General features: G+C 57.1%; 1 protein-coding gene across 1 annotated transcript; it reads right to left on the bottom strand.

Annotated features, from left to right (window-relative positions):
• Nucleotides 1–1,983: 1,983 nt before the first annotated feature.
• On the bottom strand, nucleotides 1,984–23,163 carry Shc2 (SHC adaptor protein 2). Its single transcript, XM_052165694.1, has 13 exons — nucleotides 22,737–23,163; nucleotides 15,134–15,204; nucleotides 13,467–13,527; nucleotides 13,222–13,341; nucleotides 10,424–10,477; nucleotides 10,250–10,301; nucleotides 10,026–10,152; nucleotides 9,177–9,342; nucleotides 9,014–9,077; nucleotides 6,116–6,280; nucleotides 4,642–4,952; nucleotides 3,908–4,041; nucleotides 1,984–2,980 (listed from the first exon to the last, which is right to left on the bottom strand). The coding sequence occupies exons 1-12, from the start codon at nucleotides 23,136–23,138 to the stop codon at nucleotides 3,913–3,915; spliced, it is 1,722 nt and encodes a 573-aa protein (XP_052021654.1). The 5' UTR covers nucleotides 23,139–23,163; the 3' UTR covers nucleotides 1,984–2,980; nucleotides 3,908–3,912.
• Nucleotides 23,164–24,700: the final 1,537 nt, after the last annotated feature.

The following is a 24,700-nucleotide window of genomic DNA, read 5'->3' as shown; positions in this document are numbered from 1 at the left end:
TGCTCTCACTTCGCCCAGAACTCTCCTCCCGCCAGGGATCACCAACGGTCCCCCAACAAACCATCCGGGCCCAGTGGGATCCCTTCGCTCCAGAACTCTTTTTCCAGATGTTATTTATCTGGGAAATGCACAGTGGTGGCTTGCTGTCTGGGACAGTCTTACCTCCCGGCTGTCACCACAAGTCCTGGTGGATGAAAGGAGCTCAAAGGATCCTGGTGAGACGAGAAGATGAGCTGGCACGTGGGTAGATGAGGAAGAGTGGGTGGGGTGTGGACAGGGCTGTGAGTAGCTGGGTAGAACAATGATGGGGTAATGGGTGGATGAGAGAATAGATGGGTGGGTGGGTGAGTGGATAGATAGGATAGTAAATGGAGAAATGGGTGGTTGAATGGGGGATGGATGGGTGGATGGATGAATGGGTGGGGGATGGATGGATGGATGGGTGGTGGGTGGATGGATGGGTGGTGGATGGGTGGATTGGTGGATGAATGGATGGGTGGTGGATGGGTGGGTGGGTGGATGGATGGGTGGATGGGTGGATGGATGGGTGGGTGGGTGGATGGGTGGATGGGTGGGTGGATGGGTGGGTGGGTGGATGGATGGGTGGGTGGGTGGATGGATGGGTGGATGGGTGGATGGATGGGTGGGTGGGTGGATGGGTGGATTGGTGGATGGATGGGTGGATGGATGGATGGGTGGGTGGTGGATGGGTGGGTGGATGGGTAGATGGATGGGTGGATGGATGGGTGGATGGATGGATGGATGGGGGATGGATGGGTAGATGGATGGATGGATGGGTGGTGGATGGATGGATAACGTAGGCTTTGATATTTTTAAAAACCTGCTTTTTAAAGACTTATTTATTTATTTAATGTATATGAGTACACTGTAGCTGTCTTCGGACACAGCAGAAAGGCCGTCAGATCCCATTACAGATGGCTATGAGCAGCCATGTGGTGATTGGGAATTGAACTCAGGACCTCTGGAAGAGCTTTTAATCACTAAGCCATTTCTCAAGCCCCTTTGAAACCTATCCTAAATGTTTTAGCCTATATTCTAGCCCACCACCCACCAAAGGCAGTGGAAAAGAAAGATTATTAGGGTACAGGGGGAGGTGGGCCTGTTTAGAAATAGCTCTTTGGAGCAAATCCCATACGTGCTGTCAGGATATAACCAGCAGTCCAGTTTGGTGGCATCAGGACAGCAAACAGGAGTCAGCAGCCATGGTGGCATTCCACAGCACAGACAGCCAGGCCTCAGCCAGATCACCGCGGGTCAGCAGGAGGGACCAGGACCAGCAGGGACACCAGGAAAAGGTCCCTGCTGTGCCTCTCCCAAAGATCAGCAAGGTCTAACACTGGAGCCCAAGGATGCGTTATAGAGCTAGGTGTGCAAGCCTCTGTCGCCGTCCACTGGGTCCTATTTATACTCTCTCCAAGCACCACGCGTCCTCCAGTGAGTCAGCATCAGCTGACATCATTCTGTCAATGGGCCCGAAGCTGCGGAAGTGGCAGAACACCACCAGAACTTTTTTAGTGTTTTCTTATAAAGTCATGACAAATGACGACCATTAAAGAATGAGAAGGTGTACAATATCATCTAGTGTCGTCCACCATCTGTTGGGTCCTTTTTAACATCATACGTCCTTTTACGTGTTTGCTCTAACAAAACATTTTTTTTAAATATGTGTCTGCTTCAGCAAAACATTTCTTCACGTGTCTACCTTAAGCAAAGCATCCTTTCACCTGTGTCCGCTTCAACAGGAACGTTCCTTCACACGTTCTGCCTTAGCAAAATGTCCTTTTTGCCTGTGTCTGCTTTGGGAAAACACTCCTTCACATGTCTGCCCCAACAAAACACCATCCGCACAACTGACTTTCTACAGAAACCCTGTAAGCTTCCACTTCAGTGGAGGATGCACAGGTGGGTGGCGGGGATGCGACTCTGAGCCTTTCTGAGGAAGGGAAGAAGAGAGCATCAAAGTGACCTGTAACTTTGACTTTAATGGTGTCTCATGTCTGAGGCAGAAGGAACCTTTTACTCCCATGCCGTCCTGGCAAGTACTCCGGAACCACAAAGAGGATCCCGGTCCTCCCCAGGGCCTGTGTGCAGGAATCCCTAGGTGAGGCACAGTGTCTCCAAGAAAGGACTGGGGAAACTTCAAACAGAGAGAGAGAGAGAGAGAGAGAGAGAGAGAGCCCGATTTATCTTGGAGTAAAACCAGACGCTTGTTCACTGTTGGGCTCCAGGGGGTGGGGTGCTGGGGGACCCCCAGGCCCACCTAGCCCACTGTCTCCTCCAGCCCTGGGGCTCCACACAACTTCTCCCTCAGCCTCGGTTGTCCACCTGGGAATCCCTAGCAGGCACAGCAGGCTTGCGCAGGCTTGCGCTCAACCCTGTGTTTAATTACAGTTGAAGGTCCAGGCAGGTGACAGCCGGGAAGCTAAGTGGACGCCACACCTCACTGAGGGCCGTCTGCCTCTCACTCACCAGGATGCCCCACATGCCAGGCAAGCCCCCAGCCGCTCCCCCATTAGGGATCTGAGACCCAAAAGCACCTTAATCACCCCCAAAAGCAACAGTGCATCTAGGCCCTCAGAGCCCAGCTAGGCAGGACACCTGCCCGCACAGAGCTGTCCACGTCACCCCGCGGACACAGCCTGATGTCCCTCCCCACACCGGGGCCAGAGGCACAGGGCCTGCATTTGGATGTCTTCGTTAAAGGCGACTCGGTCTGTCTTTGGTTTATACAGCCTCACCCAAGTTCAGGGTTGGGGCTCAGGTGGGACCAGGGGCTTGAACCCTGACTCTGCCTCACTGGCCCAGGCAGCCGAGCGAGTGCAGCCGGGAAAAGGCGGTTTCCTGAGGCTCTTGTGGAAGGAGAGGTGGTAACCATTCTGATTCTCGTGGCTTCAGGGTCTGAGAGAAAGGCTGCTCAAGGCCCACATCTGGGGGTAGAAGTTGGGCTGAGGGCTGTCACCTGTGGGCAGAAAGAGGTGACGTCAGGGTGACCATGACAACAGCCACATCAGTGTCCACTGAACAGAAAGGCCTCAGCAGTCATGGGCACTCAGCTACCATTGGCCTGGGGCCAAGCTGCTGCTGTGTGCCCCAGGGCAACATCTTAACCTCTCTGAGCAGCAAAGATGCTGGCTGACTCAGTGCCTGTCTCAGAACCGAGTGCTCTAAGAGATGTGCATCGCTACCGTAGCGACCCTGAGGGCCACCTCTAGGTTCGCAAACTCCTTTAGGAATAGAACCTTTGCCTGGGCCCAGGCTGAGCAGAGAGGCATCTGAGAGGCTCGCGGGGCTGCATCCTCCATGGAAACAGAGCAGTTCTGCCTGCAGCCCTGGCCCCCAAGCAGGAGAACTCCAGAAGGGGACAGGAAGGAGACCGTTGTCATGGGGATGAAGAACAGCTTGACCCGGCCAGCAGCTCGGGGAAAATTCCATAGCGCCCCCCTACTTCCCCCCACCCCAGCCCCCATATCCAGCTACTGCCTCCTGCCCTCCCCAGCCTCAGTCGTCTCCGTCCTCCTGCTCTGCCCGGACACCCTGAGGTCACCGGCTCTGCTGTCCCTCCTTAGTCAACACCCCCCATGCCCTCAGCACCAACAGGCAGCCCAAGGCTAAACCGAAGCCACCTCCCCCAGACAGCACACAGAGGGGTGAGCCGGAGTCGGACAACTTCAACGACTCTTGAAGGCTGGAGTCGCTGCTGCGAGAAGCTAGGCTTGCTCTGGGATCATAAAATGCTCTGACACCAGCTGTCGCGGCGGTGCACAGAACGGGAGCATTTCACGACTGCGGATCAGTCTTTAAACACGGGGACCCCGCAGATGGCACACGTCGCTGGCCGACGGCTGACGTCGCTGGCCGGCGGCTGACGTCACCGGCTACTACGCACCTGGCTCACGGCTCCCGAGAGACCACGCCCCGCAGATGCAGCTCGCTCTCAGCAGCCACGATGGGCAGCCCGTTCTTCAGGTGATAGTCTATGAGGTGGCTGATGCTCTCAAACAATACGTCTTTTGTCCGCACCTGTAGACAGAGACCTCAGCACCCGCCCCTGAACGCGTCCCACAGGCCACACCCCACCAGCTCAGACCTGAAGGGCGGGAGCTTGTGTGAGGCGAGGACTCCACCCCAGAACCAGCCCCAAGATTCCAGCGCCATAGGCCCAATGTACCCAGGTCCCCATGATCACAGGGCTCAGGGGCTGAGGCAGGAAAGCGTCTCCTGCACAAGTATGGGGACCTGAGTTTGAACCCCCAACTCTCATGAAGAACACCTGTGCCAGAGGAACAGAGAGGAAGAAACCCAAGTCCAGCCACGCCACCGTTCACAAGGCGGTAGGCGGTTTAAAGAAATAAGTAGATACATGAGGGCTAGAGAGGTAACTGCAGTTAAGAGCCAGGGTTTCTCTGTGTAGCCCTGGCTGTCCTGGAACTCACTCTGTAGACCAGGCTGGCCTCGAACTCAGAAATCCACCTGCCTCTGCCTCCCAAGTGCTGGGATTACAGGCGTGCGCCACCACCGCAGGCTGGAAAAATGTTTTGGCAAGCAACCGCCTCTTCCATACTAAAGGATCGATTATCTAAAAACACGGCCCCAACCCTGAAGGCCAAAGCGCCAGCTTACCACGCCCTCGGGGTCCACGAGCAGCAGGTGCTTGGGCTGCCCGGCGTGCATGCCCGTGAGGACGTACTGGCCCGGGTTGGTGATGCTGTCTCTCACCAGGAAGTCCCCATCGGCACGAAGCAGCTTCTCTGCAGCCCGACGGCTCATTCGGCCATGGTACCAGGGCTCCTGCCTCAGTTGTTCCTCTGTGGGTGCAATGGGGGCCCTGCGGGTAGGGGGGCTGGGCCACTGGTCCTCCAAAGGCAGTGAGGCTGCAGCGATGCCTGCTGCTACTGAGCACTCGTGCAACTTCAGGGCATCTTCAAAGGGGCCTGTGAGTCATATTGTATTTTCTGTTTCTGGGACAGAACCCAGGCCATCATGCTTGCTAGGCAGACCCACTGCAGAGCCACTACCCCAGCCCCTCGATAGGGGATTCTAGGCAGGGCTCCACCCCTGACCACGCCCTCAGCTCCTCACTGGGTGATTCTAGGCGAGGCTCCACCCCTGACCACGCCCTCAGCCCCCTCACTGGAGGATTCTAGGCAGGGCTCCACCCCCTCACCACGCCCTCAGCTCCTCAATGGGTGATTCTAGGCGAGGTTCCACCCCTGACCACCCCTCCACTCCCTCACTGGGGAATTCTAGGCAGGGGCTCCACCCATGAACACGCCCCCAGCTCCTCACTGGGGTATTCTAGGCAGGGGCTCCACCCCTGACCACGCCCTCGGCCCCTTCACTGGGGGATTCTAGGCAGGGGCTCCACCCCACGTGTGCCTCATCGCACACCACATCCATGCTATCGGATGATTGTTCCTGCGGAGAGGTCGCCTCACATCCAGACCTCTGTGGAACAGTCACTGTTCTCGGTCAGGTGACCTCGCCCAGCCTCAGGACCCTTGAGGGACAGGAAATCGGCCCCCAAGTGTCCGACACAGGAGCCCCACCATCACCCCTGCTGCTCCCCCCCACGCCCACGCCCCGCCAACCGCTAACTGGGAACCCACCTCCCCGCGAAAGTTGGGCAAATGGCTGTCACTCGGGCCAGCTGCCTCTGCGGGGGGCTCCGCCCAACCTGCTTTCCCACTGTGAGGAGCCCACACTCGGCCAGCACTGCCACAGTACACAGTGGGCACCCAGTGGGTCACACCCGGTTGTAACACTAAGAAGGAATATGGTGGCCGGCAGGATGGGACTCTCTAGTGAGTGGGCTGCCCTCCAGGCTGGGGTCCCCGAGATAAAAAGGTAAACCGGCTCCCCCACACCCACATGACACTCTGAGGTGACATTAAAACAACCTGGGGTCTCCTGGCCGTTAGATGGGGGCCGACAGGAGCCACTGGGGCTCTCCCCTGAGCGTGTGGCAGAAGTCGGGCTAGGCACGGCCGGGAAGCCATCCCCAGTCAGCCGAGGTTCAGGCTGAGACCCTCAACCCTGCGGGTTCCCAAGGGCCTCCCCCCTCGCAACCCCAGGTCAGACGGAGACGGCCACGCACGCATGTCAAACAGGTCCTTCTTGGGGCTGGCCTCGAGCTGTACAGGTGCCTCAGAGGCGTCCTCGGGTTCCACGGTGTCCAGGCCCCGCGTGTTCACATACAGGTGCTCCTCATAGTCGTGCGGCCCTCGGGAATCTGCCTGCACATAGCCGTCCCCAGGCAGGGCTAGAGAGGACACATGGGGCAGGTCAGGCAGAAACCCAGAGGGCTTGGAAGGGGAGGGGAGGGGAGAGGGGGAGGGGAGGGGAGGAGAGGGGAGAGGGGAGGGGGAGGGGACAGGACGGGAGGGGAGGGGGAGGGGAGAGGGGGGAGGGGAGGGAAGGAGAGGGGAGGAGGGGAGGAGAAGAGAGGGGAGAGGGGAGGGAAGAGGAGGGGAGAGGGAGGAGGGGAGAGGAGAGAGAGAAGGGGAGGGAAGGGGGAGGGGAGAGAGGAGGGGAGGGAAGGGGAGGGGAGAGAGGAGGGGAGGGAAGGGGGAGGGGAGAGAGGAGGGGAGGGAAGGGGAGGGGAGAGAGGAGGAGAGGGAAGGGGAGGGGAGGAGGGGAGGAGAAGAGAGGGGAGAGGGGAGGGAAGAGGAGGGGAGAGGGAGGAGGGGAGAGGAGAGAGAGAAGGGGAGGGAAGGGGGAGGGGAGAGAGGAGGGGAGGGAAGGGGAGGGGAGAGAGGAGGGGAGGGAAGGGGGAGGGGAGAGAGGAGGGGAGGGAAGGGGAGGGGAGAGAGGAGGGAAGGGAAGGGGAGGGGAGAGAGAAGGGGAGAGAAGGGGGAGGAGAAGAGAGGGGAGAGGGGAGGGGAGGGGAGGGGAGCGGAAGAGAAGAGGGAGGGAAGAGGAGGGGAGAGGGGAGAGGAAGAAGAGGGAGGGGGAGGGGAGGGGAGGGGCAAGCATAATGAGTCAAACAAGACACAGAGGGAGGCAGGAGTGGACAGGCCAAACCGAAGCTTCCTGCAGAAGTCAAAAGCCACACAGAGCTCCAGCTGGGGACAGAGGCGAGTGTGAGCCACAGCTCAGATGTGCCACAAGAGGGCCGCTCTCTGGCAAGGGGGAGCAGAGGAGCCGGATGCTCACACCGACTCTGTTTAAATAGTAACAGTCACAGTCGTGGCTGCTGGGCTGTTACCACTGTGACTCCTACTTTAAAATCAGAGGCCTCCTCCTCACTCGTGTGTGTGTGTGTGTGTGTGTGTGTCTGTGTGTCTGTGTGTCTGTGTGTGTGTGTCGCTGAACCCCAAACTCTGATTAAGCTGGAATGATTGGCCTGTGAGCCTGAGAGCCTTCTGTCTGTGTCCCCAGTGTTGGACCTCGGACACGGACAGCGACAGTGACAGGAGTCAAAGTCGCATCTTCGCACTCGCTGCCTTTTTTTCCTCGTACTCTGAATCGCTCTCAGTGTCCTGGCGGCTGTTCACACCCTGCCGGGTCCTAGACCACACCCTCACCCACCCAGCCAGGGAGAGCCGGGCATGCTGTCCCCTCAAGCCTCACCCTCGCTGGGGTGGATCACAGGGGTCACGCCACCAACCGAATAAACGACCTGACATTCATCCCTCCCCCACGGGATGAAACTCAGCTGCGCAGGTCGTTCAGAGCCCGGGAATGTTCCCAGTGCTCCTCAGAATCCCGGCAGAAAGTGAGGACTGGAAGACACCAGCCGCGACCAGCCCTCCCCGGCCACCGCGAGCCCGGCCTTACCACCCGCCTTTCTCTAACATGACTCTGCCCTCCAAGAATCCACATGTGTCACGCAGCCTCTGTAAAACTGAGAGAGCAGGAGCGTAATCATAAAACACCAATGGCAGGCTGGAGAGATGGCTCAGAGGTTAAGAGCACTGACTGCTCTTCTGAAGGTGCTGAGTTCAAATCCCAGCAGCCACATGGTGGCTCACAACCATCTGTAACGAGATCTGACTCCCTCTTCTGGAGTGTCTGAAGACAGCACAGTGTACTTACATATAATAAATAAATAAATCTAAAAAACAAAACAGTGCACTGATGGCAGCCGAATGCAGAATGTGGCGCGCTCAAGGCCTGCTGGGTTGCAGAGTCAGACCCTACCTCAAAGGGGCTTTTGTTTTGTTTCAACTGTTCATGTGTGGTGGTGCTCACCTGTCATCCCAAAACCCAGGGGGAGAGAGAGGCAGGAGCATCGAGGGGTCAGGGTCATCCTCAGCGCTACAAGGCCAGCCTGGGCTACATGAGATCCTATCTCAAAAAAAAAAAAAAAAAAAAAAAAAAAAAACCTGGCTGAGACTGAGAGATCTGAGATCTGTATAAACACTGACCTGCGCGCTGAGGGAGGACCCGCCAAAGCCACAGCCCTGGACGGGAGGCCTGTAAGGCTCCGAGGATCCCTGTGAGTTTACCGAGGCCCCAACCTTCCGGGAGCGAGTGTACGGTCCTCACAGAGAGAAGTCACGCTCTCTTGTGAGGAGGAGCACTACACAATCATGAAGGACAAGAGGTCTGCAGTATGCAGGTATGGGAAGACTCCAGAACTGTCCCGTGGAAGGAAAGCCAAGTGTGTCACCTGCGTGTGCGCCCCCATGTGGACACACAGGGAAGTGCTCACGTGTGCACAGAGAATTCTGGAACACTCCAAAGTAATTAGCCACTAGTCAGGGTACAGGGCAGCAGACGAAGTCTTGTAGGAGGGCAGTGCCTCCTGGGGTAAAGAAATATGAGAATTTCAATATATTCCCAACTGCAATGACCTCATCGCGGGAGGCGATGAAGAAGGTAAGACCTGGATGCACACGGCCCGCCGGGCACAGTCACACACAGAGACACACAGAGCTTCACTGGGGACAGGGAGGCGGAGCACACGACCTGCTGGGCACAGTCACATGCAGGGAGGCACATGGGGGGTGCGGGGGGGAGGGACAGACTCTGTGAGGTTACAACATCCTACCTGCTCCAGAGGGGCCCACGTCCCAAGGCAAGCCACGAGCATCTCTCCATGCCGGCGACATTCCCTGCAAGAGAGCCGTGATGACCCTGATACGTCCCAGGCCACTTCCCACCCACCCCAATGACAGCTCCATGTCCCTTCTGGGAACCCCACGGGGGCTGACCTGTCCAAGGCCTCCGAGCGTCGCCAGCGCACAGGGCTGTGTGACAGCCAGTCTGGAATCCACCAGCCCGCCCAGGGGTGGCTCCTTGCCTGGAATGCTGTTGTAGTAATTGTGGTCCACGCCAGCCGCGTCGTCGCCCCAGGCCGACTCCTCCAGCCCCGTCAGCCTGGGGGGGGGGGGCATGGAGCGAGGCATCTATGTGAGAGCACTGGGCCCTCCCTTCCCAACCCCCACCGCCACCCATCAGCCAGGCCTTCCCCAGGTGACCCTGGTGACAGCAACCATGATCTATCGGGTGGGGGGTGGTGCCTTGTCCAGGATACTGGCACAAGCACGGAGAGCTGTGTGTACCAGCCCAGCGTCAGAAAGCGGAAGGCGGCACCCCAGCAAGGCGTCCCACCCACCGCTGCTATCAGAGGAGGCTCATCCCTCGAAAGCACAAGGGGCTGCCACCTGCCAGCCCTTGGTTTACATGACATAAATGAAAATGGAGGTATGGGCCGGGCGGTGGTGGCGCACGCCTTTAATCGCAGCACTTGGGAGGCAGAGGCAGGCAGATTTCTGGGTTCAAAGCCAGCCTGGTCTACAGAGTGAGTTCCAGGACAGCAAGGGCTACACAGAGAAACCCTGTCTAGGAAAAAGAAAAGAAGAGGAGAGGAGAGGAGAGGAGAGGAGAGGAGAGGAGAGGAGAGAAGAGAACAGAAGAGAAGAGAACAGAAGAGAAGAGAAGAGAACAGAACAGAACAGAACAGAAGAGAAGAGAACAGAAGAGAAGAGAAGAGAAAATGGCGGCACGCAGGGACTGGGGACCAGAAGGCAGGGCCAGCCTGGCCCAGGAAACCTCTTTACCTTTCAGGGGGCACCACAGCTTTGGGCGGACTGTGCAGGTATTGCTTGAAGCGCAGCTCAAAGGCTTGCCCTACGGTGCTGATGACGCTCTGGGCGAGACCCTCACAGCATTCTAAGATGTGGCAGGCTGCGGAGGGAGGTCACAGCGTCAGTGTGCCCGTGACCCTCCAGCACAGCCCTGCTCCAGGCCCGGGACCCTGCGCTCCCTCCACCATGCAGCTCACCTCTCTGGTTGATGGGGTCCTTGGCCACATAGGCCACATAATCAGTCATGTCCTAGAGGGACGGGTAGGAGACACACACAGGGTTTAGCTCCCTGGAGGGGCAGAGGACCCAGCAGGTGGGGCCTGGGAAGGCTGCGGGGACTTGGGCACAGAGGTCCACCCACCCCATCTTACCGTGTCGCCGCCCGAAGCGAAGGAAATAGACTGCATATGATGGTTGGCGATGATCTGTGAGGACAGGAGGCAGGTGTGCTCACATTCAGTCGCTGACCGCCCTGGCAGGTGAGCCACGGCCACAGGAGAGACGCACGCGGGGAGGGAGGTGTGTCCTTCACTCGGACTGCGGTCTGTCTAACACACCTACGGCCTGAGAGTCCCACCTGCATCTCAAGCCCCCATGAGGTCTAGGTGGGACCTAAGGAGAGGCTGGGAAGGCCAGGTCTTGGGGTCCCGCCATTGTGTACCCACCTAAGTGCAGCCATGGAAACACCCTTACACACATATAGGCAAGCACTCCAAACGGCCTATCCCAGGCTCAGCTCTCCCAGCGTAGACCATGTATCCATTTGCATTCATTTACATAGCGATGTGCCACTCAGGTTCCTAAAGTTGTATAGAGGTTTGGTTTCCTCAGAACTGAAACACTCCCTCCTGGAGGGAAGAGAGAAGAGTAGGGAAGAGGGAAGAGTGCAGAGGAGGGAGGAGGTGTGGGGAGGAGGAGGAGGTGTGGGGAGGAGGAGGAGGTGTGGGGAGGAGGAGGTGTGGTGAAGAGTAGAGAAGGAGGAGAGGGAAAGGAGAGGAGGTGTGGGTAGAAGGGAGGAGAGTAGAGTGGGGAGGAGAGGGAAGGTATGGGGAGGAGGGAGGAGTGGGGAGAGGAGGTGTGGGGAGGAGGGAGGAAGGGAGAGGAGGGAAGAGTGGGGAGGAGGGAGGAGGTGTAGAGAGGAAAGGAAGGTGTGGGGGAAGGAGGAGTGGAGAGGAGAGAGGACAAGTTGTAAAGAGTGGAGAAAGGAGAGGAGAGGTGTGGGGAGAATGGAGGAGTGAGGAGGAGAGTGGGATAGGGAGGAGAGAGAAGGTGTGGGGAGGAAGGAGGAGTGGGAAGAAGAGAGGTTCCAAAGATTCAAAACAACAAGGCTCTAAGCCTCAGGAAGCCGAGCCTGTGCTCTTAGTGTGCGCATCTTCCCAGCTGAGCCTTCGGCTGGACCCTGGGCTCAGGATGAGCGGGACAGCAATGGCCCTCCCGCCAGAGGGGAAGCTTGGGCATCAATCTGAGGCCTCGCTCCAGGCTCTGGTCCTCTCCCCGCTGCCCTCCCCGTGGCTGGCGTCGAGTGGTCTCTCCTCTCCACGAATATCAGCAGCAGGTTTGGGAGCCCTTCCATGTGGTGGACTCCCAGTCCACCCCAGACCCTCCAGACTCCCTGACTCACTAGGCAGCTGGTACAGGGAGAGGGTCTTTCCCAGCCGAGCTGCTTGAAAGCCCACCCCCAAGCCTAGGGTGCCACACCCAGCGCTACCAACTGAGCCCCACCACACGCATGTTTCTTTGGCACCAGTCCTGTCTCGTGTCTGATGTGAGACGCCTCCTGCCCCACAGCATGCGCCTGTCTGTCCCAGCACTGCCAGGAGCACCAGACACGTGGACCCCTCGCTGTAGGACTATGTTTGGGGCCACCGTCCCTAGCCGCAGGCCACGCCTTGTCGCTGAGACAGCTCCAGCTCAGACTTCCTTGAATCCCAGATCAACCGGGGCAAAGTGAGAATTTGTGCCCACGTGTGAGTGACCCAGCCCTGACCCAGGTTAGTGGGGTTGTTTGCACTTGGGGTTAGCATTAGAAGCCAGGTGAAACCCAAGCACGGTGGCCTATGCCTTTAATCTCACCAGAGAAGCAGAGCTGAGCAGGAGGCTGGACTTAGAGTAACCAAAATTAAAAGCTGGGCTTCGTGCTTCATGGATAGAATTGGGGTACTGGCTATTGTTGGGGTCAAAGTCTTCCTGCAGCCATCTTAGCTGCGTGTCCCCCACAGCGAGCCCTCAGCAGGGGCCGCCTCTCAGTTCTGTTCTCACTACAGTCCCTTCCCCCATGAGACCTGGCCATGCCTCTCACAGGGCAACGGTTCCGCTGGCCCTGGCACTGCTCCCTCAGTGCCTTGCAGAGATTACAATGCCATTGTCTCTACTCTAGGGACAGACCCCAAAATCCTCTCCCGGGTTCACGCCGTCCTTTCCCACAGGAGCTGCCTCTCCTCGAGGCCAGCCCAGCATCCCTCATCCCCATATCCAGGGGAAGTCCACTGCCAAGTCCTTCTGATGAGATTGCTGTGTGCCAAGAACAGTCCGAGCTACAACCCACTCCAACCCAGGTAAACCTCTGAACCACTGAGGACGGATCCGCCTACATGAAGGCAAACAGACCACTCTGCTGCCGGCTACTGGGGACTTTGTACCCACCACGACTCCCGTGCCCTGGCTCTACCTCAGCGGGCATCACATGTTTCTGGACATTGTAAGGGGTCTGCAGATTACAGGCGTGGCCCGCTGAGAGGGCGTGGCTGAGGGCTTTGTGGTTGGCTGGGGCTGAGGGTGGGTCCAGGTTGCAATGTTGAGGGCAGGGCTGTGGAAGGACCTACCTATAGGAACATAGTATAGGACCGGATAGCGCTGGTGCGCGCCTTTAATCCCAGCACTCTGGAGGCAGAAGCAGGTGGGTCTCTTGAGTTCAAGACCAGCCTGGTCTACAGAGTGAGATTCGGGCCAGCCCAGGGCTACACAGAGAAACCCTGTCTTGAAGTATAGAGGCTATTGCTAGGCTTTGGGCTTATAGGATTGTGGGGCTGTGGGTGGAGCTGAGGGTGTGGCTGTGGGTGAAGCCAAGATCAGGATGTGGGCAGGGGAGAAGGCAGGGTTGTGGGCTGGGCAGCTGGGTTGTGGGCGAGGGTCCCAGAGCTGCCGCAGGGTGGAGGGCAGCGGCTCCCACCTGGCGGGTGGCGGGAACAGACAAGTTAAGGCCGTCCACGGAGATGTTGACCGAGATGCTCATGCCGGCGAATCGCAGGTTGCTCTTTCCCAAGATGGAGGCCAGTGCCTTGTTGGGGGCCTGGGAAGGTACAGTGAGCCACCTGCCTCAGATGCCTGGGACCAGAGGGGCTCTGGATAGCCACGGTGGCCCCTGCAGCCTCCCAGGACACATCCCAGCGACGCGGGACCACGGCCCACACCCACCTTCTTCTTCCACGAGCCTCGGACACCCGGCACAGCCTCGTGGAGTCGATTGATGGCTTCCCTGTGGAAGGATGAGGCTCTACTTAGAAACGGCAGGGCGAAGAGAGGAGCAGTGGGGAGCCAAGCTCATGAGGCAGAGAGGCAAGAAGATCACGAATTCAAAGCTAGCCGGAGATGCGATGCGTAGCAAGTTAGAGGCCGACCCAGGTTTCAGGAGGGCAAGGCGACAAATCATTATTGCAAACCCGGCTGACAGCGGAGAAAGGATACAGGGCTGATGGGAAGGGAAAGGTGTGTACCTACGATCCAGCACGGGTGAGTGTGGACATACAGTAAGGTCCATCACCCATGGGCGTGTTACTCAGCCCTGAAGAGGAACGGGGGTCTGACATACACCACAGCACGCAAAGACAGTGGTGATCAGTGAGACACTTGTGGTTAGTGTTAATTATCAATGTGACAAAATATAGAATCACCTCAGGGGTGGGCCTCAGAGAATATCTGTGTGGGATTGTTTTGATGTGTTGGGGGGGGGGCTGTCCACTGTGGGCGGCACCATCCCCTAGGCAGGGGAACCAAGACTGTGTACGAGTAGACAAAGTGAACGAACGGAGCATAAACACGTTTACACTAATTCATCTCTCTGTGTTCACTATTACCAATGCAATCACTTGAGTGTTGTTTTGGGGGTTTTTTTTTGGTTGTTTTTTTTTTTTTTTTTTTTTTTTGGTTTTTTTCTGAGACAGGGTTTCTCTGTGTAGCCCTGGCTGTCCTGGAACTCACTCTGTAGACCAGGCTGGCCTTGAACTCAGAAATCTGCCTGCCTCTGCCTCCCAAGAGCTGGGATTAAAGGCGTGCGCCACCACTGCCCGGCTTATTTATTATTTATTACAAACTTGTTATTAGGAGCAGACTCCTTGGGTCTTCCAGTGTGACACACTGAATGAGCTGAATAAACCCATGTCCCCTGAATCGCTTTGCCAGGGTTTTATCACAGGGGCACAAAGATTGGCTGAACCGGGGACACGAGGCCAGAGTGGGACTCCATGCTAAGAAACGCCCAGAGACAGGAAGTGGATTTGTAGGTGCTGAGTAGGTTTGGAGGGTGCTCGTGAGGAGCTTCCTTTTAGGGTGCTGGAATGTTCTAGATCCAATTTTCAGATCAGGTGTCTACAAAATACTATGCAGGGATACGTTAAAGCAAAGAATTGCAGTGGGCGGGGGGTGAAATGCTGGGGCAATAAATCTACTGTTTTGGTTTGTTTGCTGGGACAGTCTAGCCTAGGCTAGCCTAGTCCTGTCTAACCTCCTCTCCTGCCTCTGGCTCCCAGATGCTGGGATTCCAGGTATGAGTCAACACACCTGGCTTTGTATCCTGAGTTTTAAATTCATGGAATAAATGAAGCCCTTCCTCTCGCCCTCCTGAAATCACAGCCCACTGCAGAGAAGGCTGAAAGGAAACAGAGTCTGGGGCGTGTCCATCACAGCCAAGCACAACAATCAGAAACAGAGCTGAGACACGGACCTGAGACACGGCCCAGGCTGAGCCCAGCCCGCCCTCTGTCTGCCTGGCAGGTCACCTCCGGCCCACCATGCCACCCTCGAGAGACCTCACGACGGACAGGCCACCTGAGACCCAGGCTCCCAGCCCCATCCTGAGGCCTCACCTTGTCACCTGCGTTCGGGTATTGAAATCCAAGGAGCGCATGGATCGGAGCACCTCGATGCAGCCCATGTACTGGGGGAGAGAGGGTGGTTGATCAGCAGGCAGAGCCCGGCTCAGGAGCTGTCCCTCAGACAACGCTACTTTCTCTCTAGGCCCCCAGGGCTCTTTCTCCCTGACAGCTGCAACCACTGACCCAATGCTCCCCTCTCTCACCTAACATTGAGCCCCACCCAGGCCCAATCCCAAGGCTCAGTTTCAGCGTCCAAGCTGTGACACTGGACGGTGGTGGCATGCATGTTCAAAGAGTCCAGTTGCCACCCACATGGCTGGCATAGGATCCAGACAGGAACCATCTGGCTGGCAAAGATGCAAACATCGGCCATCTGCCCACCATAGAAACCTCACAGAGCAGGTTTGGAGGGTGCTCGTGAGGAGCTTCCTTTTAGGGAAGGAAGCTTCACCCCCTGCCCACTGCAATTCTTTGCTTTAACGTATCCCTGCATAGTATTTTGTAGACACCTGATCTGAAAATTGGATCTAGAACATTCCAACACCCTAAAAGGAAGCTCCTCACGAGCACCCTCCAAACCTACTCAGAAGTTCAGTTAGGAGAGCTCTTACCCAGCATGCATTAGGCCTTGGGCTGTATCCCATAAATCTGGTGTGGTGGCACACACCTGTCTTCTGAACACCAGGGTGGAGAAAGAGACGGGGGATCCGAAAGTGAATGTGACATCACCTTCAGCTATAAAAGGGGTCTGAGGCCAACCTGGGGTACAAAGACCCTGACTCAAAAGAAAAAGAAGCTTTGTAGACTAGATAAACATCTTTGTGGAAAGTCAGAAGAACATAGGAGGAAGACCAAAGTGGAACCCTTAGCGTGTCTACCACCTAGCTTCCAAGCCGGAAGGGAAGCCAGGATGGGGGTGCACACCTGTCAAATCCCAGCAGTTGGACAGAAAGGAGGAATGTGGCTAGAAGAGGAAGTTCATGTGCACACAGGCTTCAGGACAACAGGCACCCTGGAGCTGGAGTCCCAGGCCAGGGTGAGCCAAGCAGCCATGGGAGCCGGGAACCAAGCGCGGGCGGGTCCCTCCGCAGGAGCACGAAGGGCTCCTAACCAAGGCATCCCCCAGCCCGCCGCTGATGTCTGTTTCTTTCATTCATTTATTTTGACATCCTGCTTGTTGCAGAGGCTAGCCCCAGAATCCTGGGCTTGGGAGATTCTGCAGTTTCCCCCATTCCCCAAGTGCTGGGACGGTGCATGCACTACCACACCCAGCTTATTTTGTAATTTTATGTTATTTATTTACACAGGTTGTTGGGGGGCAGGGCAGGAGCTCACTTAGCCCCGGCTGGCCTCGAATGCGCTCTATAACCAGGTATGACTCCTGACTCTCCTGCCCCCACTTCCAAGTGCTGGGACTGCAGTCCTGTCAGCAAGACCCGCTCTCGATGATAAGATAAGATAAGAAGACTGCTGCCTGCTCTCTTTCACCCTTGGCTCCATTTCTAAACTCTTACTCCACAGCCCACCAGCCCTGCACTGTGTGGGCGGTTCCCCTGGGTGGGGGAGAGGGCCCTGGCTGAGGCTCCTTCTACCGTGCTCCCCCCCAGCACAACACCCACCACCTCTGCTCAGCTCTTGCAACTCCTGCCTCAGTTTCTCCGAAGAGGTAACAGCCCTGACGGTAGAGGACCCCCTCCTCCCAGCAAGAACAAGCAGGGGGGGAAGGGATATGGGGGTATGGGGGTGGAGCTTGGAGTGGGGGGGGGGGCTCCTCTAGCCGCAAACAAATAGCTCCGCAGCCCCAGTAGATGCCCTTTGCAGGACGCGCGTGGACACTAAGATCTGCCCGTGCTCTCTGGAAGTTTATGTTAGCGCCAGCTGCCCTCAGCTTGGTGAAGCTGAACAGACCTGGTACGTGGGTGAGTGAGTGCGGCCAGCTGTTGTGAAGAAACGAGTTATTTTTATGAATTTATATGAAATGATTTCCAAACGCTGCCGGGTAACACGTGGGAAGAGGGAGTCGTCACGAGATCACCCTAGTGACTCAACACGCAGGAACACGTGATGCATGCCCATCTGCAACTCGAAACTGCAGCTCCATGGACTCGACAGGCGGGTGGGGGCGATAATACGTCACCCCCTGTGACACATCTCCCATGCGAGGACTTTGCCAGTATGATATCGGCAAAGGGAGTGCGGTCTCAGAAGCATGTAGGCCTTGGATGTGTCCCTGGTAGTGATCTAAGGTGATGTGACTGTCCGGGGTGCAGGGTCAGGGGCTGGAGGAAGGACCTAAGCCCCAAGACAGGTTGCTCACCACGTAAAGGCTGAGCCAAGCCCAGCTCAGAGCCACCAGGAAGGACAGTCTATGCTTCGTGTCCCTGGATCCATGGGGCAGTGACCAAGGGAAGGAAACAGTAAGAGGAGACACGCAGACAGAGCAGCAGTGCCAGGGCAGAAGTGGTAGTCGGAGGGTGGCTGGGACAGAGACCGAGTGGAAGACACAAGACAAAGGAAGGCTAGGAGGCCAAGGCCACCCAACCCTGCTATCACAGTGTCACAGAGCTCCTTCACTCTGAACAGAAGAGGTAAGGGAGAGCTACGGACAGAAGTGAGCTGAGCCTCACCTATGGGGTGGGTGGGTGGGTGGGGGGATGGGAGGGATGGATGGATGATGGGTGATGGATGGGTGTATGGATGGGTGGATTGATGGGTGGATGGATGGGGGGATGGATGGATGATGGGGGGATGGATGGATGATGGGTGGGTGGGTGGATGGATGGGTGGGTGGGTGGGTGGGTGCATGGATTGATGGGTGGATTGATGGATGGATGGATTGATGGGAGGATGGATGGGTGGATGGATGGATTGATGGGTGGATGGATAGATGGGTGGGTGGGTAGATGGATGCTTGGGTGGATTGATGGATGGATGGATTGATGGGTGGATTGATGGATGGATGGATTGATGGGCGGGTGAATGGGTGGATGGATGGATTGATGAGTGGATGGATAGATGGGTGGGTGGGTAGATGGATGGATGGGTGAATGGATGGGCAGACAGGTAGATGATGAGTAGATGGATGGATGATCATAAGGTGGATGGGCGGGTGGGTAGCTAGCTGGGTGGGTGGATGATGGCGAGCTTGTCCACAGATGAAGAAGAGGAACAGGTGAATAGAGCAACATGGACTCCGTCTTGCATGTCTCACCATGTGGTACATCAGAGAGCATTAGCCAGGTTCCCTGCTTTGAAAGAGCCCAGTTGCTCCCATCTCCCTCGCTCCTAGCCTCTGTCTCTGTCAGTGACGGTCCCCCAGGTAGACAGAGTGGGATGTGTTGTGGGGACTTCAGGTCACACTCTGCTCATTAAGAGTTTGAAAGGAGTTTCTCCACCACCCATGGCAAGAGACGGGCGTGGAACCTCTGACAGACGGTGGCGAAGCCCTGGGAAGGAGGGGTCTTCTCTCGGGCCTGAGGAGCTGGGCACACAAACAATGCCTGGTGTTGCAACTGCAGCTCCATGACGGCCCACAGTGTCACCGTGAGGAGGCCAGTGCTGGGGGACATAGGGAGACATAGGCCATGCACACGTGAGGTCATGAGTTCAGATCCCCAGCACCCACATAAAAAGTGGGGCACTGCAGTACACTCTGATGATCCCACCGTCGGAGACACGGAGACAGAGGCATTCCTGGGACTTGCTTGCTGGCTAGCCTCGCCCAGTTGGTGAGGTCCTGGCCAGTTGAGGGTACACACACACACACACACTAAGGGGAAGAGCACTGTGCTACAGGGGACAGAGCAAGCACCCACATCACACAGCCACCGTCGGCTGCCACGCCTCAGGACACAGATGTGCAACGGCCCACAGGAAATGAAGCCCTTTCTCCAGAACCACAGCCACCAGCAGAGGACCGCCAAAGAGTGGGTCTCCAGGGACACTGCAGTTCCCACGAGGATAGGACTTAGAATACCAGAAATACTTCCATCCACTTTCTAGTGGCCAATGACCAGGACCCAGGTCTGCTGGGACTGGGCCACCTCTGGAGGCGTCATGGCGCCCCGCCCCTCCCCCTCCCCCTCCCAGGCATCCGGTGGCCACAGGCCGCTGAGTCCTTCGCCTTGTGGCTACACCGCTCACTCTGCTGAACTGCTGCAGCCTCCCTCCTTGTCTTCCTATGGGGTTTCTTTTTTTTTGTTTTTTGTTTTTGTTTTTTGTTTTTTTTCGAGACAGGGTTTCTCTGCGTAGTCCTGGCTGTCCTGGAACTCTCTGTACACCAGGCTGGCCTCGAACTCAGAAATCAGCCTGCCTCTGCCTCCCACCCGCCCGGCTCCTACAGACGTGGAACCTCGCCTTTCCTAGGCCACGCCCATCTCCACTGACTACAACTGCGGAGACCCCGTGTGGCTATGCTCTGGCTCTGGAGTCCCACGCAGGCACGAATTTGGCAGGAGCCCTCTCGCCCCCCACACAGACGCCCGCTATGTCTCACTATCTCAGCATCCCCGACCTGTCAGGACCCGCAGTCTTCCCATGGGCTGTCTTCTTGTATATTTACTGTCTGTTTCTCCCACTACAATGAAGCCTTGGCAGGCAGGGACCAGAGATTTTCCATGCACTCCACAGTGGCTGGTCCAAACACCACACTGCTTATCCCGCAACATCTGGAGCCGCACAACAACATCTGGAGCCCCACAATGGCAGTTTCTGGATTCTCAATGTGTATCCACCACACAGGACTGGGACCTGGAGGGTGTGTGGCGGCCAGCTTGCAGCATCAGGGGGTCCTCTCACACAGCGTGACACCAGAACCCAGAAAAGCCAAACCAAAAGGACGCGCCGGAGAAAGAGGACATAAGCCAGACCCAGAATGTGAGCGTTGTCGACAGAGGACACCCAGACCCTGCATGTGCATGGAACAAGATGCTAGAGGAAGATCTAACAGGCGAACATTGCCTAGAGTCACGACCCGGGCAATCACCCAGAGGATTCCGTGTCAAGGCAGCAGTACCGAGGGTTCTATCAGTTATCAGGACAACTGCAACAAAGTACACAGATTGACAGACAGAACAAACAGGACTTCCCTTTGTTTTTTCTTTTTTTTTTTTCTTTTTCTTTTTTTTTTTTTTTTTTGTTTTGTTTTGTTTTTCTAGAGACAGGGTTTCTCTGTGTAGCCCTGGCTGTCCTGGAGCTCACTCCAGGGGCCAATGATCAGGACCCAGGTCTGCTGGGACCCAAGCTGACCTTGAACTTAGAAATCCGCCTGCCTCTGCCTCCCAGAGTGCTGGGATTACAGGCGTGCGCCACCACCACCCAGCTTCTACCCCTACTCTTAGCTGTTCTGTTTCATCTTGTGACAAGGTCTCACATAGCCCAGGCTAGCCTCAAACTCACCTCTAGCCAAGAACAACCTTTGATTCCTAACCCTACTTCCACCTTCCCAGTACTGTGGCGATGGATGTGTGCCACCATTCCTGCCCCTCTTTGGCTTTTATGTCTCAGTCATTGCAAGAGGACCCACTCTGCTCCAGCACAACCTCGTCTGAATCCATCACACCTATAACAAACCTACTTGTAGACGCTCTTCACTGCTTTGTGGGTTCTTCTTTCTCCCACCCTTTATCCCCACCCCACCCCCATTTCATCCCCTATAACAAGATAGAAGAGAAAGAAAGAGAGGAGAGAGAGAGTGTGTGTGTGAGAGAGAGAGATCCCCGAATCTAACTTCTTTGCTTTTGTTTGTTTTGAGCACAACAAACACCAACCACCAGCCCCGCCTCTCGGGGCCCAGCATGTATGTACCCTCTGAAAAGTTCCCAGAATTCCAAACATTGCACAGTCACAGAAACTATCTACAACTGGCAAAACCACGGCTCTGCTAGAGCACGAGGCGAATCACCATCAGCTGCTGCAGTCCGATGCAGCCCACATCCCAACAGCCGGCATCAAAACAAAAGCACATTCTAATTTTTCTGTATTTTTTTAAAGAAACCAAAATTCCAAAAATGTCACAATACATATTTCCTTTTTTTTTATTTGTTTCTGTCTTTCTTTTTGTGTGTTTGATTGTTTATAGATGGATCTGAATCTTGCTATGTAGACCAGGTTGGACTCAAACTCACACAGATCCTCCATCCGTGGCTTTCTAAGTACACCACCATGTCTTCCTTCTTTATCTTTTGAGATGGGTCTGGCTATGTAGCCCAGGCTGGCCTAAACTATAAGTGTTCCTCCTGCTCCAGCCTCCAGAATGCTGGGACCACAGGTGTGTCCCACTAAATTCACTTCCAAATAAGGTCTGCCCCAAGACAAAGGATACTGGAGACTCAGCGGAGCTCAGGGAAGGGAGAAGTAACATGGCGGATGCTGGTGGGGAAAACAAGGACACTGAGAGAGATCGCCAGTCCTCTCAGCCTCCTGGTCCAGGATGGCCAACAAATGGCACTCTTTTTTTTTTCCCCCGAGACAGGGTTTCTCTGTGTAGCCCTGGCTGTCCTGGAACTTACTTTGTAGACCAGACTGGCCTCCAACTCAGAAATCCGCCTGTCTCTGCCTCCCAAGTGCTGGGACTAAAGGTGTGCGCCACCACCACCCGGCAACAATGGCATTCTGAGATCCCGTATCATCTCATAAACAGCGGTGGTCAGGACGCCAGGCTAGAGGGCCTGCGGTGAGCATCACACGGCGGCTCACTTTCAAGTGACTGATTACACTGCGTGCACAGGGGTAGATGCTTGGAGCAGGGAAGATAAAATGTCCCCCGTGACTTGAGGACACGTGGTGCACCATCCCCCACACCTCATCCCTCGCCAAGGCTGGGGCTGGCGCTAAGCTCGCCTAACATCACTAGGACTGAGCTCCATCCCCAGTGTCATATAGACAGGGTGTGGGGGTGCATGACTGTCACCCTGGCTCTTGCAAAGTGGAGGCAGGAGGATCAGGAATGCAAGGCTATCCTCAGCTACATAGTGATTTCCTGGCCAGCCTGAGCCACATGAGACCCTGTTTCAAAAACAAAACAAAGAATAAAGGTCTGGAAGTGGTGACACAGATCTAACATCCCAGTGTCTGGGGAAGTTGATAAGGCAGAATGATGGCCTGCAGCTGGAGATCACAATCCTCTCGCCAAATCCCTACCCCCTCCCACCTCTGCCAAAATAAAGGGATAAACACAGCCAGGCCCTTCGCTTCATCCATTCTGGTGTGGAATCTGGAACCCTGAGCCCTGAACTTGAGTCCCCACTATATCCCTGCCAAGTTTCTTGGGGTTAAGGGAACCCTCCGCTCCTATCCTCACCTTAAGGACTCTCCCACCCAACAGAAATGGGGCGGGGGGGGGGAGGACGCTAGCCTGCGCATGCGTGTGTCCCCTCCCCACCTGCACCCTCACCCCGCCCCTCCCCACGTGACGCCCTGGGAATCCAGACCCCAGCGCCTGCGAGTGGGGGCGGCCGGGAAGCGCGCGTACTGGAGATGGGGTTCCTGGGTGGTGGGGAGAGCTCACTTGGCTCTGGGGGTCCGAGAAACCAAACTGGTGATGTGGGCGGTCCCCGATCCCGGCGCGCCGGGGAAAAAGGCTGGGCGCACTCACCCGAACGATGTAAGAGACCCCGGGCCCCAGGACCCTGGCATCGGGGTGCAGCCAGCCGTGCGCCGGCTTGTGAATGAAGCCGCCCTTGCGCACCCACTCGTCGGCAACATCCGGCGTCACCCGCGCGCCCCGTGTCCCCGAGCCCCGGCAGCGGCCGAGCGCGGGCAGCGGACAGGGCGCGGCGCAGCGCGGTTCGCAGGCGCCCAGCACAGCGGCCAGCGCGGGGACCCCGGGCTCCGGCTGCGCCTCTGCCGCCCCCGCCACGCGCGCCGCCGCGGGTCCGCGGCCCAGGAAGCTACCCGGCGCCGCGAACTTCCACTGCGGCATCCGCGGCAGCAGTGCGCAGAAGGTGGTGGGCGCCTCGGGCTCGGGGGCCGCGCGGCCACCCGGGCCCTGCGTCATGGCCGCGGCCGCTGAGGAGCCCCGGCTGAGCCTGGTCCGGAGCGGTGCGCTCCTCCCCGCCGAGTGATGTCACCGCTCCGCGCAGCGCGCAGCCGCGGGGGGCTACGCTCCTGGGACCCCGGCCCTGTTTTGGCAGCGCCGCCCTCGACCTGGCTCAGCCTGCCGGGGCTCCCCAGGGGCTGTCCAGTCAGGCTCTGACCGATGGGGAAACTGAGGCCAGGGGTCGCTTACACGGGGCGGGGAGCAATTCTTCAACTTCCAAGTCTCTGCCTCTGCTCCAGCAGCATCCTCTCCTCTCTTCTTTCCTTCTAAATGGAGAACCCGAGGCCTGAAGTCACAGGTGCAGGGAGTGATCCTCTAACCCCGAGGTCACCCTTCACCACCGTTTCAGCGACATCTTCTAAATCTTCTAAATTGGGAAACTGAGGCCTGGCTTTGTAGAGCTATCCTACGGCCCCTAAGTCCCTTAAGCCACCGTGTTTGCTTTATCAGAGGCAGGGCAATGAGGAAACCGAGGGCTAGGGTGGTTGAGGCACGATGCGACTGTCCGGGCCCTTGACACTTTCAGTCCTACCCTGCCCAACTGTACTTCTAAATAGAGTCCAAATAGGGCCAGGACCAGTGCACAGCCTGGGGTCCAGAACAAGAGAACTTCAAACTCTGAGGGTTCCCCCCCCCCCAACGCCCTCCAACTGAACCTACTTTACTGGTTAGTGGGAAAACTTGAGTCCTGGAGCAAAGCCAAGGTTTAAAGGGAAACTGAGGCCGGGAAGTGAAGCCAGTGCCCAGGACACTGCGGGAGGGGCTGCGTCTGGAGAGGTCTAAAGGTGACCATAGGCCTCCTCTGCTGGCTCCAGGCCTGTTTCCTAGGCTGTAAGCAGACGACATCGGTTCTTTGGGATCCTATTGGAACCCGAGGATCAGAACCACCAGCCCCAGCCCAGGCTCAAGAGACCTCGGGGACGCCGACTCAGACCCCAAGGGGTCACCATCACCCTGCCTCTGTCGTCTCGTCCCCCACCCCACCCCACCCCACCCCTCCCCTCCCTATCCAGGACGGCCTTGCCGGGAAACAAAGAGAAGAACGCTGGGCGGGGTAGGGTGCGGAGGTGGGGCGCGGCCGGCAAGATCGATGAGGAGAAAAACTAGATCACTGCCGGCGGAGGGGGCAGGGGCGCGCGCCGGGGCTCTCAGCAGCCTCAACACTGGCACACAAGGAGCAGAGCCAGGTGGCCTGTGGTGGTGTCCGCGGAAGGAGGAGCGCCGCTGGGCCGAAGTCTAAGAATCTGTAGGATCTAGCTGTGTTAAGTGTGGACCAGCACGGCACTCCCGGTCTGCGTGCGCATTCACCACCATGTGTGCTCCTCGAGTGAGTGGGGAGGTTGTAGGGCTGGCTCTACTCTTTAATCTGCGGCAGATATGACAGTAAACAACTCTAATAAACTCCTACACATCCCCCCAAAGCCCAGCTTCACAGTATCCTTGCCCAAGAACCTAACTAGTCCCATGATCCAAACCCAGACTCTGTCTCTGGCCTCCTGCTGCCAGGGTCCCCCATTTGC

The sequence above is a fragment of the Apodemus sylvaticus genome, chromosome 20 (assembly GCF_947179515.1).
Source record: "Apodemus sylvaticus chromosome 20, mApoSyl1.1, whole genome shotgun sequence".
Taxonomy (NCBI): Eukaryota; Metazoa; Chordata; class Mammalia; order Rodentia; family Muridae; genus Apodemus; species Apodemus sylvaticus.
This window is presented reverse-complemented; position numbering and strand designations above follow the sequence as displayed.

What these genes read in the sequence shown, in the direction of transcription:
- Shc2 (XM_052165694.1), bottom strand. Translation starts at nt 23,138, where the DNA reads ATGACGCAGGGCCCGGGTGGCCGCGCGGCCCCCGAGCCCGAGGCGCCC. An exon ending in TCGCTTCGGGCGGCGACACG is followed by an intron (nt 10,302 to 10,423) that starts GTAAGATGGGGT and finishes CCGTCCCTCTAG; the next exon opens with GACATGACTGATTATGTGGC. An exon ending in GGACCCCATCAACCAGAGAG is followed by an intron (nt 10,153 to 10,249) that starts GTGAGCTGCATG and finishes CTCCCTCCGCAG; the next exon opens with CCTGCCACATCTTAGAATGC.